Genomic DNA, 18,518 nt, shown 5'->3' on the forward strand with positions numbered 1-18,518 from the left:
CCAATACGAATATGAGCCAGGCAAAAAAAGATTTCTTTATTTGAGAGCGGGCAAGCGAGCAAGAGAGATCAGATGGGAGCTCCAGGGCCTCCAGCCACTGCAAAAACTCCAGACAGACGTACCACTGTGGTGCCTGGCGCATCTGCCTTACGTGGGACCTGGGGAATCAAACCTAGGTCCTTAGTCTTTGCAGGCAAGCGCCTTAGCCGCTAAGCCATCTCTCCAGCTCCTCACCTTTCCCTTAAAAGGGATGCTTGTCTATGTTTAGGTCAACCCTAACCCAGGAAGATCTCTGGAAATGCCAGCCTAGCTCAAGTCTGTTTCCAAATAAGGTCCCATTCATAGGTGTGCGGTTGGGAGGGGACTAAGATCTCAATAGGTCTCTCTGGACATGCTGTTCAGCCCCTGCTCCTTCCCCAGGTGTGTTTTTCTTTAAAACTATGTTATTTCTTTCTTTCTTTCTTTATTTGAGAGAGGGGAGATATATAGGTATGTGTGTGTGCATCTCTCCAGCCCCCAGATGGGTTTTTCTTCTTATCAGCCACACAGGAGGTCTTTCAGAGCTTTCTCCTCTAGCAATGCACCGTGTTGGTCAATGGCACACCTGCTTCTAAGCAAGAACTATAACGCCTTTGCCAAATCAAACCTGTCCCAGGCTCTGCAAGGGCCAGGCTTCAGCCATGCCAGCCTGGAGATTGCAGGACTCTGATGACTCCCTGTGCCTTCCCACAGCCCCATCGCTGCAAGCAGGTCGGCAGGTGGCCCCGGCAGCTTTGGAAACGGGGGACTTTGCTGCCACCTCTAAACTCTGCAGTGGAGCCCATCTGTTAGTCACATTTCATTCTTTTTCTTTTTCCCTTTTCTTTTTTCTTTCTTTCTTTCTTTTTTTTTTTGGTTTTGTTTTTTGAGGCAGGGTCTCACTCTAGCCTAGGCTAACCTGGAATTCACTAAGGAGTCTCAGGGTGACCTTTGAACTCATGGCGATCCTTCTACCTCTGCCTCCTGAGTGCTCGGATAAAGGCGTGGGCCACCACGCCTGGCTTTGATTAGTTACATTTCTACCTGTCCTGTGCCCCTGAACACTGGCTCTGAGGAAGCCGAGGGCAGTTTCAGGGGTTCTGTGTCCATTTTGAACGGAGCTGCCATGCTCTCGGGTTATCTTCTCCTGGGTCACAGGTCACGGAGGAACCACCCAGAACCCTGCCCCCTGATGCCCACACCTGGCTCCTGAGCTTCAGATTTCACTTAAAATATTAAGTAAGTCACACTAGGAGGTGTTGGAGTGCACATATATAGACGTGTGTACGTGCCCACTCTGCACACTAACAGATCTATCTATCATCTATCTATCCATGTACATACATATACACATATACACACTTACTCCACATACCACTCACACATGCACATACATACACATGTGTGTATGCCCACTCTGCACACTCACATACACATATCCACACATATGTAGCCCACTCCACACACCCACATGCTTACAAACATGCACACATACACATATTCAAGTCCATCTCATGCACCTACATGCTTACACATGCACAAACCTGTACATGCATGCAACCCACTCCACACTCCCACCATGCACTTACATACACATGTGCACTCTCCCCTCACGCCCACCCACACACTTCCACATGCTCATATAGGGTCACAGCCCATCATGACCCCCGGGAGAGTCAGCCTTCTGCTCAGGAGCACGGTGGCCCTGTAGCATATGGCCCCAGAATGTCCACGCACACAGAAGCTGCCGGGCAGCAGTGGGTGGCTGGGGCTAGGAAGGAGAGTCCCGGTTAGATGCCCCTCCAAGTGCACATCCCTCCATGCCAGCTAAGCTTGAGATACGATGAGAGCACGCAGAGCCGGGGAGATGGCTTAGTTGAAGAGTGTTTGCCTAGCATGCACAATGCCCGAAACAAAACAAACAAAAAAAACCCCAAACAAACAGGAAAAAACCAAGCTGTGCCAAGAAGTCCAAGAGAGGTCAGCAGCTGTCGGAATGCTCAACGGAGGATGCCAAAGAAAGGTCCAGCTTGACCTGACCATGGCCATCTTGGTTGTCACCTTCATCTTGCCTGCCCGGTGACCCAGGCACATGTGCCAACCTTATAGGATAAACAAAGTTGTTAAGGTAGCCAGCCAAGCGTTTCCTGCCAGGCACTGACGCCTGCACTGTCTTTGCATTGACGTTGGATGCACTAATGATATTTGAGAAAGCTGGGCTTCATTTTGGGTGATGTGGCCACCTTTGTCCAGCTTAGCATATAAGCCCTCCTTCCTGCTTATGCGTGTGGACATTCATTCCCTGTCTTGCTACCACCTGGGTACCCTAGGACCTGAGTTGTGTTCAGTCTTGGGCTTGCCCTCCTCTTTCTGAGGTCTCACAGCTCCTGTGGCCAAGGTGAGTTCCCAGCGTGTCTCTGAGCTGTGTTGGACAGTCCCCGCAGAGGGGAGGGGGAGTGCCTAGCCCATTCAGGGACAGCGGTGACACTGCAGGGAGCCAGTTACTGACCTTTCTCTGCTGAGGTCTGAAAGCTCCCTTGCTCTCCTGGCCACATGAGGGGTGGAATGAGATGTGTTTGTGCCTAAAGTGGGGTCGTTTTAATGGCGTTCTGGGCCCATGTGAAGTCAGAGAGCTCCAAGTTTTAGCAGCATTTCTGGCCCCTACTTACTGTGTGCCAGGGGTTCCTTCATAGGCCTGGCAGTCAGAAATGTCCAGAGATGCTTACAGATATTTCAGGTGGGTAAAGCCCCCGTCATGAAATAATGGACTAGGCATGGGACCCAGGGGGTGTGCAAGTTCCTACCAGGAGCACTTGTGGGCTCAGGGCAGGAGACTCCAGAGGCCCACATCCTGAGCACCACCCTACCTTCAGGAAGGTCCCACCAAACCTGAGCTCTTCCTTGGACAGAGAGGCGAGAGAGGGTCTGAGGAGGTGAGCTGGGGTGGCCATTGCTGAGGAGGCTGGGCACCTCTGAGTGACAAAGGTCCTGTCCCCCACATCTCCCCTTCCCCTGCAGATGCTGTGGCTGCTGCTCCTGGCTCTGCCCTGCCTGGGAGACTCTGCACCCGAGGTCCCCTGTGAGTCAAACTCACTCAATGCCTGCTCTGTCCCAGTGCCCCCATCCCAGCCCGCCACCTATTCTCCCGTGGGGGACACACTTGGTCTATGCCCCACTCCTTGACCTGTTCATGTTGCTTTTAGCACCTGTCCTCAAAGGCAAAATGGTGGGCATCATGGGAGGCGAAGGTACCCATCAAGGGAAATGGCCATGGCAGGTCAGTTTGAGGATTTACAATTACCGCTGGGCCTTCTGGGAGCACATCTGTGGAGGCTCCATCATCCACCCTCAGTGGGTGCTGACCGCTGCCAATTGCATCTTCCGGTGAGACGCAGCCAGGGGTGCTTACTGGAGGGAGGATGTGGGGGCGGGGGAGGGCTGCGCCTGAACAGCTGCCTCTGAAAGGCCGTGGTTCTATCCTTGTCCTCACTCAGGAAGGATGCCGACCCCTCAGCATACCGCATCCAGGTCGGAGAAGTGTATCTCTACACGGGGGGGAAGCTGCTCGGTATCCATCACATCTTCAGACACCCTAACGCCACCATTCCCCATTTCGGCTCTGATGTGGCCTTGCTAATGCTGACCACCCCCATGGCCCTCAACGACTACGTCAGGCCTGTCAGTTTACCACAACACAGTGACAACTTCACCTCAAGTGATGAGTGCTGGCTGACAGGCTGGGGCAACTATTATACAGCAGGTGAGCGTAGCTGGGGCTGGAGACGTGGAGAGAGGCACTGGCCACATTTTGAGCACCTTCCTCCCGGGGGGTCATTCATGACGACATAAGTGGGAAGTCCCTCCCACATCCCAGTTGTCACCTGGCCTTTTCTGGTTGGGTCTCTTGGCCCCTGGTCAACTTATCCACAAAGTCATAGCAAGAGGCCAGGGCAAAACTAACCTGTGCCAGGTGTCCATCGGCTGCAGCCGCCTCCCCAGATGGTTCCCGGGTGTTGTTTCTGGGGACATCCGACTATGATTCCTGCTCGGAGCAATCACGTGTTCCCCAAACCTCTGGGCGGGAGGTCTTCCATATGCATGTCACAGCCAGAGCCCCACAGCTCTGGGCAGCTAGAGCTGGGGGCTTCACTCAGTTGCGAGGGCCTCTGAGGGCCAGATGCGGGCAGGGTAGGGTCCTCCTCGCTCCTCCCAGCTTTGGCAGGGTGGCAGGGTGGGACGAGGGGAGGGGACGCGTGCTCTGCGGCTTGCGGCTGCGTCACGCATCTCTGCCATGTTTGCATGCAGCTCTCTTCTCTGTTTCTCTCTTATAAGAATCCTTGCCGAATCCAGGTGGACTGTTTTGTGTTTTCATTGTAAAGGTCTCACTATGCATCCCAGGCTGGCCTCGAACTCACTATTCTCCTGCTTCAGCCTCCTGACAGCTGGGACGACAGGCCTGTGTCACCACACACATCTCAGAGTGACCTCATTTTAGCCCAAAGACATCTGTTTAAAGTTTGGGGAAGGAAAGGGTTCTCTCAAATCCCATCTATAGAATCTGAGTTCATTTGGCTCAGCAGGGTCTGTAGAGATAGCTTGAGGTCATGGTCACTCCCCAGACATATGGGGAAACTGAGGCTCCAGCTGGCTCCCGGCTAGCACCACGGATCAGGGCTAGCATGGCTGGCATTAGGGCTTCTCTTGGTGATGGAGGACAAAGCCCCAGCACCTTTCTGACTCCTCACCCCTCACTCCACCCCAGTGCCCTTGCAGGCGCCCTACCAGCTGCAGAAGGTGAGGATCCCGCTGCAGGACGAGCGGAGCTGTGACGAGGCTTATAGGAAGGACCCTAATTTCAGAGACAAAAGCAAGGCCATCCTCAAAGACATGCTGTGTGCTGGCAGTGAGGGTCGAGGCCCCTGCTTGGTGAGCCATTCAGCCCAGCCACGCCCCTCGGGCTCCGTGAGCTGAAGGAGGGAGCCTGGATGAGGGAGTTTCTGTGTGTTCTGCCTCTGATGGGGTGTTCTCTCCCTGCAGGGTGACTCTGGGGATCCCCTGGTATGCTGGAAGTCTGAAAGATGGGTTCAGGTGGGAGTGGTCAGCTGGGGAACTGAATGCTCCTTGAAGCTGCCTGCAGTCTTCGTCAGAGTCCAGAGCCACTTGGACTGGATCTATGAGTACGTTTAGACTGCTGTGCCCGCCAGCTGCTGAGCAGAGGGGTGTATGTCCCCCACTTCCTGCCTCCTCTGCTGTTTTCTTCTCCAGAAGGGCTTTCAAACCCCACCCCTGTCCTGCAGCCGTGCCACCCCAACGTCCTTCCCTGCTTGACAGGTTGGTAGAGGCCCTCAAAGTGGGGCCTTGCCTTTGTCTCATTAAAGTGGGTGAATAGCAAAGAAACAGAAGTGGTCAGAGTGGTTATTGAGGTGGGTGTGGCTGTGCAGAGGAGTGGTTCTGGGGCGAGGGTACGGAGAAGGGCTGGTTGGCGGCCATCATCCCCTAATACATCCCTGTGTGGGCATCTTGTCACCCAGAGACGGTGTTGATGGCACCCGGGCATTCAGGATCATTCTTCAGCTCTCTGAGTTACTTGTTCTACTAACCATCTGCTGGGTGACAGGAACTCTGTTGGCTTTAAAAAATATATATATTATCTGTTTATTTATGAGAGAGAGAGAAGGGGGGGAGGGAGAAAGGCAGAGAGAGAAAGACAGAGAGAAAGAGAGAATAGTCTCACCAGGGCTTCCAGCCCATCCAAATGAACTTCAGATATGTGAGCAACCTTGTGTATCTGGCTTACATGGGTCCTTGGAAGTGGAACTTAGGTCCTTAGGCATTATAGGCAAATGCCTTAACTGCTAAGCCATCTTTTAAGTCTCCCCTATTTTCTCAATCTTTTTTTTTTCTTTTTCTGTTTTATTTTTCATGGTAGGGTTTCACTGTAGTCCAGGCTCACCTGAAATTCACTATGTAGTCTCAGGGTGGCCTCGAACTCAAGGCAATCCTCCTACCTCTGTCTCCCTAGTGCTGGGATTGAAGGCATGTGCCACCACGCCTGGCCTACTCTTTATTGATGAGGGATAATACTTTAGTCCAGGCTGATTTGGAATTCACTGTATAGTTCCAGAACTCATAGCAATTCCCCTACTTCTGCCTCCCAAGTGATGGGAGTAAAGGCATGTGCCACCACACCAGCTTTTTTTTTTTTTTTTTTTCTCAGGGTTTTTTTTAATCTCAGGGTCAGCAGGGGATTTGTAAAAGGGGTTTGAAGTAGTGCAAGCCTACAGGCTATGTTACAGAGGGAGGATATCCTCAGAACACAGACTTGTACTCCCGAGGGTCCATTTGTCTGGCAAGGAGAGCCCAGGCAATTGCAAGCTCCCTGAGCATCAGGACGTGGTGTGTGCTAGTAGAAAATACCCACCTCTCTTCATAAAGAGACTGAGAGGCTGTGCCACGAAAGTGAGGCAGTTTCTTCTAAATTCTGCAGGTGGAATGCCAACCAGAAAAAAAAAGGCAGGTTCACTTGGTGAACATAGATGACCATTTTTTTTTTTGCTTGTTTTGTACTTTATTTAATTTTAATTTATTTATTTGAGAGAGAGAGAGAGAGAGAGAGAGAGAGAGAGAGAGAGAGAGGGAGAGGAAGAGACAGAGAGAGGGAGAGAATGGGCGCTCCAGGGCCTCCAGCCACTGCAAACGAACTCCATATGCATGTGCCCCCTTGTGCATCTGGCTTACGTGGGTCTTGGGGAATCAAGCCGAGGTCCTTTGGCTTTGTAGGCAAATGCCTTAACCACTAAGCCATCTCTCCAGCCATGTTTGTTTTTTAAGGTAGGGTTTCACTTAAGCTCAGGCTGACCTGAAATTCAGTACATAGTCTTGGCGGTGGCCTTGAACTCATGGTGATCCTCCCACCTCTGCCTCCTGAGTACATGGATTAAAGGCAAGTGCCACCACACCCAGCACAAAGATGGCCATTTAAAAATATTTTAATATTTATTTGGGACAGATATATATATATATATATGTGTGTGTGTGTGTTTGTGTGTATCCTATCTATCTATCTATCTATCTATCTATCTATCTATCTATCTATCTATCTATCTATCTATGTAGAGAGAGAAAGAGAGAGAGAGAGAGAGAGAGAGAGAGAAAGAGAGAGAATGGCATGCTAGGGCCTCCAGCCACTGTAAACGAGCTCCAGAGGCATGCACCACTTTGTGTATTTGCATTTGGCTTACATGGATACTATAGAATCAAACCTGGGTCCTTAGGCTTTGTAGGCCAAGTGCTTTAACCGTCTCGCCAGCTCAAAAATGGCCATTTTTATAATTTTCTTTTTAAAAATTTTATTATTTATTTTTTTTAATTATATTTATTTATTTATTTGAGAGCGACAGACACAGAGAGAAAGACAGATAGAGGGAGAGAGAGGGAATGGGCGCACCAGGGCTTCCAGCCTCTGCAAACGAACTCCAGATGCGTGCGCCTCTTGTGCACCTGGCTAATGTGGGACCTGGGGAACTGAGCCTTGAACCGGGGTCCTTAGGCTTCACAGGCAAGCGCTTAACCACTAAGCCATCTCTCCAGCCCTTTATTATTTATTTGTAAACAGAGAGGGGATGGGCACACTAGGGCCTCATGCTACTGCAAATAAACTCCAGAGGCGTGTGCCACTTTGTGCATCTGGCATTATGTGGGTCCTGGGGAATCGGACCCAGGCTGTCAGGCTTTGTAAGCAAGTGTCTTTAACCACTGAGCCATCTCTCTAGCTCCATTTTATATATATATATATATATAATTGTAAACAATATTGCATGGTAATTCCCCCCTTCCCCCACTTTCTCCTTTGAGGCTCCACTCTCCATCATCTCCCCTCCCCCTCTCAATCAGGCTCTCTTTTTTTGATGTCATCATCTTTTCCTCCTATTATGATGGTCTTGTGTTGGTAGTGTCAGGCACTGTGAAGGACCACATATTTCTGTCTTATTTTTAAAAAATATTTTATTCGTATTTGTTTGAGAGAGACAGTGAGACAGGTGAGAGAGAGAATGGGCATGTCAGGGCCTCCAGCTACTGCAAACTCCAGATGCATGTACCACCTTGTGCATCTGGCTCACATGGGCCCTGGAGAATTAAATCTGGATCCTTAGGCTTTGCAGGCAAGTGTCTTAACTGTTAAGCCATCTCTCCAACCCCTGAGTTAATTAAAAAAAAACCCACCTTTTTATTTGAGACAGAGAGGGAGACAGAAAGAGAGGGAACGAGAAGTGAGAGGGAGAATGGGCATGCCTGGGCCTCTGGCCATCTCACCCCACTTTTATAATTTTCTAAGCACAGTCCCTTCCTCCTTTTCCCCATTGGCTGTGTAGTCAGGGAGGTACAATCTTCCCCATTTTCTGGTGTAATTCCCTTCCTGAGTCTCTCCAGTGTCTTTGTGAAGCTTGACTTAGCTCTGTTCTGCATTCTAAGACAGGAGGCCTTATCTAGGTCTCCTGGCTTCAAGGCCACAGGCCCTTCCGGCACTCACCATGCATCACTGCGGATGGCTTTTCAGGTCTGGGGCCCGACAAAAGAATTTGGGTGGAAGGGGACTTAACACTCCCTGCTTGTTTGTACTCTTGCGGTTTGAAAGTCAAGTCTTGTTTAAGGCATTTTATTTTATTTTATTTTATTGAAAATGGATGAATAGGGCTGAAGAGATGGCTCAGTGCTTAGACACTTGTTTGAAATTGGACCAATACATCTCCCACATTGTATGTGTAAGCAGGGCTTCAGGTGACAGCCAGGGATATGAGTATGGTGTGGCACTCCAGGTCAGAGGGTGAGAAGACCAGATGTCCTTACTCTCCTTTGCTGTGTTCTTAGAATTTTAGGGTGACCTTAGGCTGTGTACACTATGAAGCTCCTTCCATGGTGAGGAAGCAGCAGTAGTAATATCGGGGCTCCTGTCAGTCAGAAGGGGCTGGTCCTGGTCTCCGCAGCTGTGCTTCACCACAGCATGTTGGACAGGCCCAGGAGAGCTATTTATCTTCCCCCTGGTTCTGACCCTGCTCCTCGCCCTTCACACCACCCAGGAGACCAGCGGGGGGAGGGGGACAGGGCTCACAGTTGGATTTCCCCATTCCCATCCAAAGGATGTGCATGCCAGGATGTGTGTATGAGTGTGAGAAGGCTGAATGCACAATTCTGCCACCTGAGACAGAGCAGGGAGGTCCTGCCCCATGCTTAGCCAGTGGCCTGAGTCTTGTGCATCATTTTTGCAATAAGATGCTGTTCTCATGCTGGAATAAGATATGGCTTATGGGTTCCAAGCCACGTTATGGCAGGCTTTAAACAGATGTGTTGCAGTCAGGTTCACAGTGCTGGCAGAAATCACTTGTCCTGCCTGGGGAAATGGCTTAGCGGTTAAGACATTTGCCTGCAAAGCCTCAGGACACTGGTTCGGTTCACCAGGACCCACGTAAACCAGATGTACAAGGGGGTGCAGGTGTCTGGAGTTCATTTGCCGTGGCTGGAGGTCCTGGCATGCCAATTCTCTCTTTTTCTCTGCCTCTTCCTTTCTCTCTCTCTCTCTCTAGCTCTCTCAAATAAATAAATTAAATATTTAAAAAATAATAAAAAGAAATCACCCATCCAAGAGCAGCTTTTGGGTAATGGGTTTATTTTGACTTATAGACTCTAGGGGAAGCTCCATGATGGCAGAAGAAAATGATGGCATGCGCAGAGGGTGGACATCCCCCCCCGGCCAATGTAAGTTATTGAACAGGAACAGGAAAGTGTGCCAAACACTGGCAAGGGGAAACTGGTTGTAACACCTTTAAACCTGTTTCCCACAATACACCACCTCCAGGAGGCTTTAATTTCCAATTGCCATCAGCTGGGGAACCTAGCACTCAGAACAGCTAAGTTCATTGGGAACACCTGAACCAAACCACCAAAAGATGCTTATATCAGGCAACAACTCAAAGTTTCCATCTCCTGCTTGAATGCATATACACCCCAGGCTGGTCTTGAATTTGTGGCAATTCTCCTTCAGCCACTAGAGTGCTGAGATATAGGCATGCACCATCATGCCTGTCTTGACCTTTCAGACCTTATAAAACAGGTGTTTGGCTGGAGCGATGGCTTAGCAGCTAAGGCGCTTGCCTGCAAAGCCTAAGGACCCAGGTTTGATTCCCCAGAACTCACATCAGCCAGATGCACAAGGTGGCACATGTGTCTGGAATTCATTTGCAGTGGCTGGAAACCTTGGTGCACCCATTCTCTTTGCTGTGAAATAAATAAATAAAAAAAAATTTTCAAAAAAGAGTTATGGGTTGGAGAAATGACTTAGTGGTTATGGCTTTACCTGAAAAGCCAAAGGACCAGGTTCTATTCCCTATGACCCACATAAGCCAGGTGCACAAAGGGGCACACACATCTGGAGTTCGTTTGCAGTGGCTGAAAGCTCTGGCATGCCTGTTCTCTTTCTCTCTCTCTCTTCTCTCTCTCTCTCCTCTGCCTATTTTTATCTCTCTTTCTCTCAAATAAAGAAAAATTTTCTTTAAAAAAAGCTGTGTCCAGAGCTGGATTTATCCCTAATCCATATTCTTCTTATACTCAGCATTGTGATGCATGAGGGACATGGGAAAATCATCTATTCTTGTCCTTCCACCATCCCTGTGTTCCCATGTCCGCCAGCCTCTGTAGCCTTTGCTCAGAGATGATGACCTTGGTATTGGTCCCTCGGCCAAGACTTTACCCAACGCCCTTCTCTTGCAACACCAGCCCTGGGTAGCCACATCCTTCACCTAACAGCCTCCCTGAGCCCTAGGATCGGGACACAGCCCTCTTATTGGCCAATCTGTGGCCCCATTGCTAACAGCTGCCCTTCCCCAACATATGGTCCTGGGTTCTTTCTCTGATCATGTCACGGGATGCACTCATGGTGGCCCGACCCAGCCCCTATCAGTGAAGGCAGGTATCCTGTCCCCAGGCCCTGTTGCCCAACGACAGTAGCAAGTATCACCAGTGAGGGGTCTCAGGTGATCTCACCCAGATAAGGAACCCCAGAGTCTGCAATGGCTGTAGGGAGCAAGATACAGTTTCTGGGCTGGAGAGATGGTTTAGCGCTTAAGGTGCTTTCACATGAAGCCTAAGGAGCCGGGTTTGATTCCCCAGGACACACGTAAGCCAGATACACAAGGTGGCACATGCATCTGGAGTTCATTTGCAGAGCACCCATTTTCTCTCTCTCTCTCCCCCTCCCTCCCTCTCTCTTATCTCTCTCAAATAAGTAAATAAAAAATTAAATTAGGTGTGGTGGCTCATGCCTTTAATCCCAGCACTTGGGAGGCAGAGATAGGTGGATCGCCATGAGTTCAAGGCTTCCCTAAGACTACATAGTGAATTCCAAGTCAGCCTGGGCTAGAGTGAAGCCCTACCCCAAAACCCCCCTCCCAAAAATTAAATTAAAAAAGTATTCCTAAGAAAAAGATACAGTTTCTCTTTCATTGGCCCTTGAGTCACTCCTAGGCCAGGGAGCTTCCCAGGAGGTATGGATGGTAAAAAGCCCTGATACTCCTTCTAGATCCATCCCAAGGCAGCTGCCTGCCTCACGGATCTGGTGGTTGTTGCTCTAAACTCAGAGAAGCTCATTGTGTCACATAGCAAAGGCTGGGGCTGGGGCCAGGGCACGGGGAATTACAGAGCCTGTCCCCGTGGGATCCTGCACCTGCCAAAATGCCCCCATGGCCATCCTAAGGCTGTATGCGTGGGCCATGAGGAGCTTGGCCCTGGGATACGGTGGGCTCCACCTCTGGCCTCAGCTGCGGTATGAGAAGCAGCAGGGGCAGTCACGGGGCAGCGGAGCCTGAGTGGTGGGCCTCTCTATCAGATCTGGGCTCCCTGGCCTCAGCTGCCTGCACGTGTAGCGAGGAACAGGTCTCGGTTTGCTGGCCTTCAGCTTTGGTTCAGTTCCAGCTACCAACCAGACACCCCGGGGCGGTTCCTGTGAGCTGTAGGCACAGCAGCCAACTCCTGGGGGCAGAAGCCCTTCGGTGACACATGGTCAGGTGGCCCTGTGCTCTAGGCATGGGGAAGCTGGGCCACCCATGAGCACAGGCTGTTCCATCGGGTGAGCTGGCACTCCTTTTAATCGTCCTAGTGATGCTGTTGAGAAGAGATGGCGACACTTCTCTGACTGAGTCTGGGGCATAGACCTGAGGAAAGATTTCAGTCCCGGAACATGGGTGGCCAACCCTCTCAGTGCCTTGCTTGAGGTCAAGTGTCACTTCCTCCCAGCCCCTCCTCCGAGCTGAGGCCTGGCCAAGCCCCCGGCCCCCCCGCCCCCTCCCCCAGGTCTTCCTGGGGCTGGAGGATAAAAGGGCTGATAGACCCACGCAGGGGACAGCTGCAGGGACCTGGCAAGGTGAAAGCAACTTCCTCTCCCTTACTTCCCTGGCAGGGTGCTCTGGCCCTCTTCGTCCCACCCCATCCTGACCGTGGCTAGCGCGACTTCCTCCATGTCCCTCCGGACCCTCTCTTTGCAGATGCTGAGCCTGCTGGGTCTGTGTCTGACTGTCTTCTTGGTGGGGGGCTCCACAGCTGGATCCCCAGGTGAGCCCTCACCCCTGTCTTCCACCGAGGCCCTGAGAAGCTCTGTCCCCAACTCCCTGTCTGAGTGTGGGCTGCAGGCTGCGCGCTGGCTCCCTGACCCTCCGCATGTTTCTTTCAGCACCTGTCACCAAGGATGCGCTGGTGGGCATCGTGGGGGGACAGAGTGCCCCTCAGGGGAGGTGGCCGTGGCAGGTCAGCCTGAGAATCTATAGCTACAACTCGGCCTCCTGGGTGCACATCTGCGGGGGCTCAATCATTCACCCCCAGTGGGTGTTGACAGCTGCCCATTGCGTCCGCAAGTGAGTTCTGCTCTGACAGGGGTGTGGGTGCATCTGGGAGGAGGGGCTGAAGCCTGGGGCCCAGTTGATTCTATCAGAATTACGGAGAGCTTCCTCGTGGTGCCGAAGGGGAACCCTAGAATATGCCCTTTCGGGTTCTCTCTGACCCCCAGGAAAGATTCCGACCCGTCAGCCTATCGGATCCACGCTGGGGACGTGTACCTGTACGAGAGCCAGAAGCTGTGGGACGTCAGCCAGGTCATCGTCCACCAGGACTACATCCGTGCTAATCTTGGTTCTGATGTGGCGCTGCTCCGGCTGGAAGAGCCTGTGCATCTCTCTGCTAACGTCAAGCCTGTCAAGCTGCCCTCTGTATCTCTGAAGGTTACCTCCAGGAACCAGTGCTGGGTGACCGGCTGGGGCACAATCAGCATGTTTGGTACATAGTGGGGAAGGAAGTAGGCTGTTGGAATCAACTCACTATCTGAGGACTCCTGGTGGGCAGGGATCCCGAGATCCTCGGGAAGGTTCTAGAGAGAACAGAGAACAAATGAGGAACATGGAGTGCTTCTAGGTACATTTCCCCAGCAACCTTAATATTCCCATTGTGAGCCTCAGCACTTGAGGCTGGTGGAATGGCTGAGCCCCGAACAAGACTGTTTTCATGTGGATGCTTGCGATCAAACTCGGGTCTTATGCTTGCTCAACAAGTGCTCATAACCACTGAGAAATCTGGCCAGCCTCTGCTCCTTCTTGCTTTATTCAATGAACAAAAATGTCTTTGGGGAGACACCAGAAAGCAACTTTATTTGTGGTCTGTTCCTCACAACTGCCGGCAGACAGAATCCATGTGTAGAGTTGACGTCAGAGGTGGATGTGACCCGTGTCTTGGTATCTGTGAGCATACTGATCCAGGGGGTTGCTGAAGCTCGTGGACGGGGCTGGACTTGGGCAGGGATGGGTCATGCCAGACATAGGCCTCCTCTCAGCCCCCGGTATGAGGAGCAGGGTCGTTGGACAGGTGGGGTCTATGTCTTACCAGATCCAAACTCCTTTCTCCCCAGCATCGCTGCCCCCACCCTACCTCCTGCAGCAGGTGCAGGTGCCCATAGTGGACAACGACCTCTGTGAGGAGCTGTACCACAACGCCTCCAGCCATCAGTACCAGGGCCAGAGGCTCATCCTGAATGACATGCTGTGTGCAGGCAGCGAGGGCAGAGACTCTTGCAGGGTGAGTACAATCCGCTCTCTGTCTATGTCTCCATTCCCACTTCAGAACCAATGGTCACGAATGCTTTTTCCTCCTGCAGGGCGACTCAGGTGGCCCCCTGGTGTGCAGGGTGTCGGGCTCCTGGAGCCTGGTGGGAGTGGTCAGCTGGGGCTTTGGCTGTGCCGAGAAAAACATCCCTGGGGTCTATGCACGTGTGCAGACCTACGTGCCCTGGATCACACGGCAGATACAGAAGTTCTCCTGAGCCTGGCCGCTGGGCCACCTTGGTTAGTGGAGGAAGGCTGGCTGACCTCACCCAACACCCTTTGTCACAGCCTACCTCCTGAGCCCATCTTCTCCTCTAGCCTTCTGGGAGCCCAGATGTCTTGGGAGGAGGCAGAAACAATGGCAAGGATGGGCCCTTGTTGGGCTCTGTGATCTCTCTATTAGAGAATATTGCCCAGTGTTCTGGTGAAGGACATCTGGGCTGGTCTGCTTCCTGGCTTTCTGAATAAAGATGCTGAGAGCATTTGAACTCAGAGTTTTTTCTTTGAGCACAAATCTCTTCTTTTAAAAATATTTTATTTATTTATTTGCAAGCAGAGAAATACTGAGAAAGAGAGAGAGAGAGAATGGGCATGCTAGGGCCTCCAGCCCCTTCAAATGAACATCAGATGTATGTGCCGCTTTATATATCTGGCTTTACATAGGTACTGGGGACTTGAACCTGGGTCAGTAGGCTTTGCGGGCAAACACCTTCACCTCTGAGCCCTCTCTCCAGCCCAAATCTCTTCTTTTTTACATTCTTTTTTCTTTCTCTCTGTGTGTATGCATGTATCACAGGCATACACGTGTTCACATGTGTGTGACACGTGTGTGTGCATGCGTGTGTGTGCATTTGTGAAGAGGCCAGAAGTTGGGTCTCTCAATCACTCTCCATCTTACTATTTTTTCAAAAATTTTTTATATATATAGCAGGTTATACTCTTTTATGCCCTCTCCCCTGCTCCCATCACCCTGGGGCCTCCTCAGCGGGGTTGTGGTAATCACTATGGGATCATGAAGGCCTCAGTCAGTCCCTATGGAGTAGAGGGGGACTGAGCCTCAGAGTATTCCTACCCACTCTATGGCTCTCACAATGTTTTCACCCCCTCTTCTGCAAAGTTCCCCGAGCCACAGCAGGCCTGTTGGCAGTCTAGTGTTGAGTTCTCTGTAGCCTCTGGATTTCTCCGTCGATAGTTTTTTTTTTTTTTTTTGAGGTAGGGTCTCACTTTAGCCCAAACTGACCTGGAATTCATGATGTATTCTCAGGCTGGCCTTGAACTCATGGCGATCCTCCTACCTCTGCCTCCTGAGTGCTGGGATTAAAGGCATGTGCTACTACGTCTGGCTCCCTTTGATAGGTTTTGATTGATCACCATGTGTTGCAGTCAACTTTGCATTGTTGGCAGAAATCACCCTACCAAGAATAGCTCGTGGGAGGAAAGGGTTTATTTTAACTTACAGACTGGAGGGGAAACTCCCATGATGGCAGGGGAAAATGACGGTGTGAGTGGAGGGTGGATATCATCCCTTGGTCAACATAAGGAGAGTATGCCAAACAATGGCAAGGGGAAGCTGGCTATAATACCCATAATCCCACCCCTAACAATACACTGCCTCCAGGAGTCTCCAATTCCTAAATTGCCACCAGCTGGGAGGCCCTAGTATTCAGAACACATAAGTTTATAGGGGATACCTGAATGAAAGCACCACACATGCCTGTCACCATCACCCTGGAGCTGGCTGTTAGGCTAGCAGCAAGAACAGTAGTCATGTTACCACTTCCTCTGCAATTTCTTCTGGGCCCTGGCAGATGTGGTAGAGGTGGTATGTCTCATGGTAGGCAGTAGGCTAACTTCTCATTTTGAAAATATTTTATGTATTGGTTATTTGAGAGAGTGAGAGGGCAAGATTGGGTGCACCAGAGCCTCTTGCCACTGCAAATGAACTCCAGATGCATGTGCTACCCTGTGCACCTGGCTTTACATGGGTACTGGGGAATTGAACCCTGGTCCTTGGGCTTTACAGGTGAGTACCTTAACTACCAAGTCATTTCTCCAGCCCCTGTTTTCCTGTCTTATTGATGGACCTTGGTACGCCTCTGTTTTCTCTGTCATCTGTAAAATAAAGAAGATTTGCCAACCAAGAGTGAGAGCAGCTTGGGTTAGGGAATATGCACAGTTATTTGAGAGGTTTGGCAATGAAGTGTTTTGGCAATGGCCTGCATTGTTTTGGGGACCTCAAGGGTCTCCCTGGCCAACAGCTCACTGTGGGGGGGGGGCAACCTAATTCTGGGTCTGGAATTTACCAGTCTGAGACCATATCTACCTTATTTTTATGACCCCAGGTCTTCCACTGAGCTTGGGAACTCCTCACTTGGTTAGACTAGGTAGTCAGCAAGCTGCAGGGACCCTCCAGTCTCTGCTTCCCAGCACTGAGATTATGGGCACACACCATCATGCTTGACATTTTTTTTTTTTTTTTTGAGGTAGGGTCTGGAATTCACTATGGAGTCTCAGGGTGGCCTCGAACTCACAGCGATTGTCCTGCCTCTGCCTCCCGAGTGTTGGGATTAAAGGCGTGCGCCACCATGCCCAGCACCATGCTTGACATTTTTATTTTTTTTATTTTTATTTTTTTATTTTATTTTTTTTTAATTTTTTATTTATTTATTTGAGAGCGACAGACACAGAGAGAAAGACAGATGGAGGGAGAGAGAGAGAATAGGCGCGCCAGGGCTTCCAGCCTCTGCAAACGAACTCCAGACGCGTGCGCCCCCTTGTGCATCTGGCTAACGTGGGACCTGGGGAACCGAGCCTCGAACCGGGGTTCTTAAGCTTCACAGGCAAGCGCTTAACCGCTAAGCCATCTCTCCAGCCCGACATTTTTATTTTTTAAATAGGAAACCATAAATTAAAAAAATAATTTTTTTCTTTATTTATTTGAGAGAGAGAAATAAGCAGGGGGAGAGAGAGAGAATGGGCACTCCAGGTTCTCCAGCTGCTGCAAACGAACTCCAGATGTGTGCACTCTCTTGTGCATCTGGCTTGCGCGGGTCTGGAGAGTCCGACCTGGGTCCTTTGGCTTTGTAGGCAAGCGCCTTAACTGCTAAGCCATCTCTCCAGCCCCATGCCTGGCATTTTTATGTGGGTTCTAGGATCCAAACTTGGGTCTTCATGCATGTGCAGAAAGCACTTTATGCACTGAGCCAGCCCCCCGCTGTCCCCAGTCCACAAAGCTCCTTTCTCTGGGAGAAACACTCACTAGGACTATGTCAGTGGTTTGCGAGGTGAGAAAACGGAGGCCTTAACTCACTACAGGGAGACGCCAGTGGGCAGCAGCTCTATACCCCGTTGTGCTTTGGTCTTTGTCCCCATCTCCAAGGCTTCCTGGATGGTTACTGGCCTGTTGCCTGTCACCATTGTCTTGCCAAGCACCTAACATCCCACTACTTCCTGTAGGACAGATGTGGCCATGCTGCAGAGTCACCAAGGGGGGACAGGCCTAGATGAGCTGATAAGGAGACTCTGACTGGCATTGTCATCACCAGGTGGCTCCTGGAGTGTCACTACCCTTCTTCCACTGGTTTATTCTGTTCCAGAATCTTGCCAACTTAGGTCCCTAGATAAGTGGCTAAGGTTCCTGGCATGGCCTGAGGTCTTGTCTTAAACTTCCTTCCAGCGCCAGCCATCTAACACTAGGGTGATGAGCAAAGCCGCCAGCAACATGGCCTGCTTGCCTCCCTCATAGATGGCTCCGGCCTTGGGTGCCCCATGTGGGAGCTAACAGCCCTGAACTTAGTGAAGACTAACCCTCTGGAACTTTCCATACCAGACTCCAGCCTGAGGGACAGTGGCCATGAGTGGTTGCTTATATACGAATTCATCCAAAGGATTTTTTTTTTTTTTTGAGGTAGGGTCTAGCTTGAGTCCAGGCTGACCTAGAATTCACTATGTAGTCTCAGGGTGGCCTCGAACTCACAGTGATCCTTCTACTTCTGCCTCCCGACTGCTGGGATTAAAGGTGTGGGCCACCATGCCTGGCCCAAAGGTTGTCTTTTTTTTTTTCTTTTTTGGTTTTTCGAGATAGGGTCTCACTGTAGCCCAGGCTGACCTAGAATTCACATGTTATCTCAGGGTGGCCTCCAACTCACTGCTATCCTCCTTTCTCTTGTTTTCAGATTTTTTTCTTTTTTTTTTAAGGTAGAGTCTCACTCTAGCGCAGGCTGATCTGGAACTCACTCTATAGTGCCAGCCTTGAATTCACAGCCATCCTTCTATCTCTGCCTCCCATGTGCTGGGATTAAAGTCACACCAGGCTCTAAAGGTTCTGTTGTTTGTTTTGAGACAGCAAGATCTCATTTTGCAGCC

General features: G+C 50.8%; 2 protein-coding genes across 2 annotated transcripts; both read left to right on the plus strand.

Moving 5' to 3' along the window:
* The first annotated feature begins 2,014 nt into the window (after window positions 1-2,014).
* LOC105943633 (serine protease 28-like) lies at window positions 2,015-5,205 on the plus strand. The gene is made up of 6 exons (XM_045161309.1): window positions 2,015-2,092; window positions 3,037-3,097; window positions 3,222-3,402; window positions 3,513-3,778; window positions 4,781-4,944; window positions 5,056-5,205. The coding sequence occupies exons 1-6, from the start codon at window positions 2,015-2,017 to the stop codon at window positions 5,203-5,205; spliced, it is 900 nt and encodes a 299-aa protein (XP_045017244.1).
* A 6,545-nt stretch (window positions 5,206-11,750) lies between these two features.
* LOC101600893 (serine protease 29-like) lies at window positions 11,751-14,371 on the plus strand. Its single transcript, XM_045161310.1, has 6 exons — window positions 11,751-11,833; window positions 12,467-12,618; window positions 12,737-12,917; window positions 13,070-13,335; window positions 13,961-14,127; window positions 14,207-14,371. The coding sequence occupies exons 1-6, from the start codon at window positions 11,751-11,753 to the stop codon at window positions 14,369-14,371; spliced, it is 1,014 nt and encodes a 337-aa protein (XP_045017245.1).
* The last annotated feature ends 4,147 nt before the right edge of the window (window positions 14,372-18,518 follow it).

Source organism: Jaculus jaculus, chromosome 11 (assembly GCF_020740685.1).
Source record: "Jaculus jaculus isolate mJacJac1 chromosome 11, mJacJac1.mat.Y.cur, whole genome shotgun sequence".
NCBI classification, from domain to species: domain Eukaryota; kingdom Metazoa; phylum Chordata; class Mammalia; order Rodentia; family Dipodidae; genus Jaculus; species Jaculus jaculus.

Excerpts from the sequence above, each read along its gene's own strand:
- LOC105943633 (XM_045161309.1), top strand. The coding sequence starts at position 2,015 with ATGCTCAACGGAGGATGCCAAAGAAAGGTCCAGCTTGACCTGACCATG. Across the intron at positions 2,093-3,036 it reads TTGTCACCTTCATCTTGCCT|ATGCTGTGGCTGCTGCTCCT; the intron begins GCCCGGTGACCC and ends CTTCCCCTGCAG. Across the intron at positions 3,779-4,780 it reads GGGCAACTATTATACAGCAG|TGCCCTTGCAGGCGCCCTAC; the intron begins GTGAGCGTAGCT and ends ACTCCACCCCAG.
- LOC101600893 (XM_045161310.1), top strand. The coding sequence starts at position 11,751 with ATGGCCATCCTAAGGCTGTATGCGTGGGCCATGAGGAGCTTGGCCCTG. Across the intron at positions 13,336-13,960 it reads GGGCACAATCAGCATGTTTG|CATCGCTGCCCCCACCCTAC; the intron begins GTACATAGTGGG and ends CTTTCTCCCCAG. Across the intron at positions 14,128-14,206 it reads AGGGCAGAGACTCTTGCAGG|GGCGACTCAGGTGGCCCCCT; the intron begins GTGAGTACAATC and ends TTCCTCCTGCAG.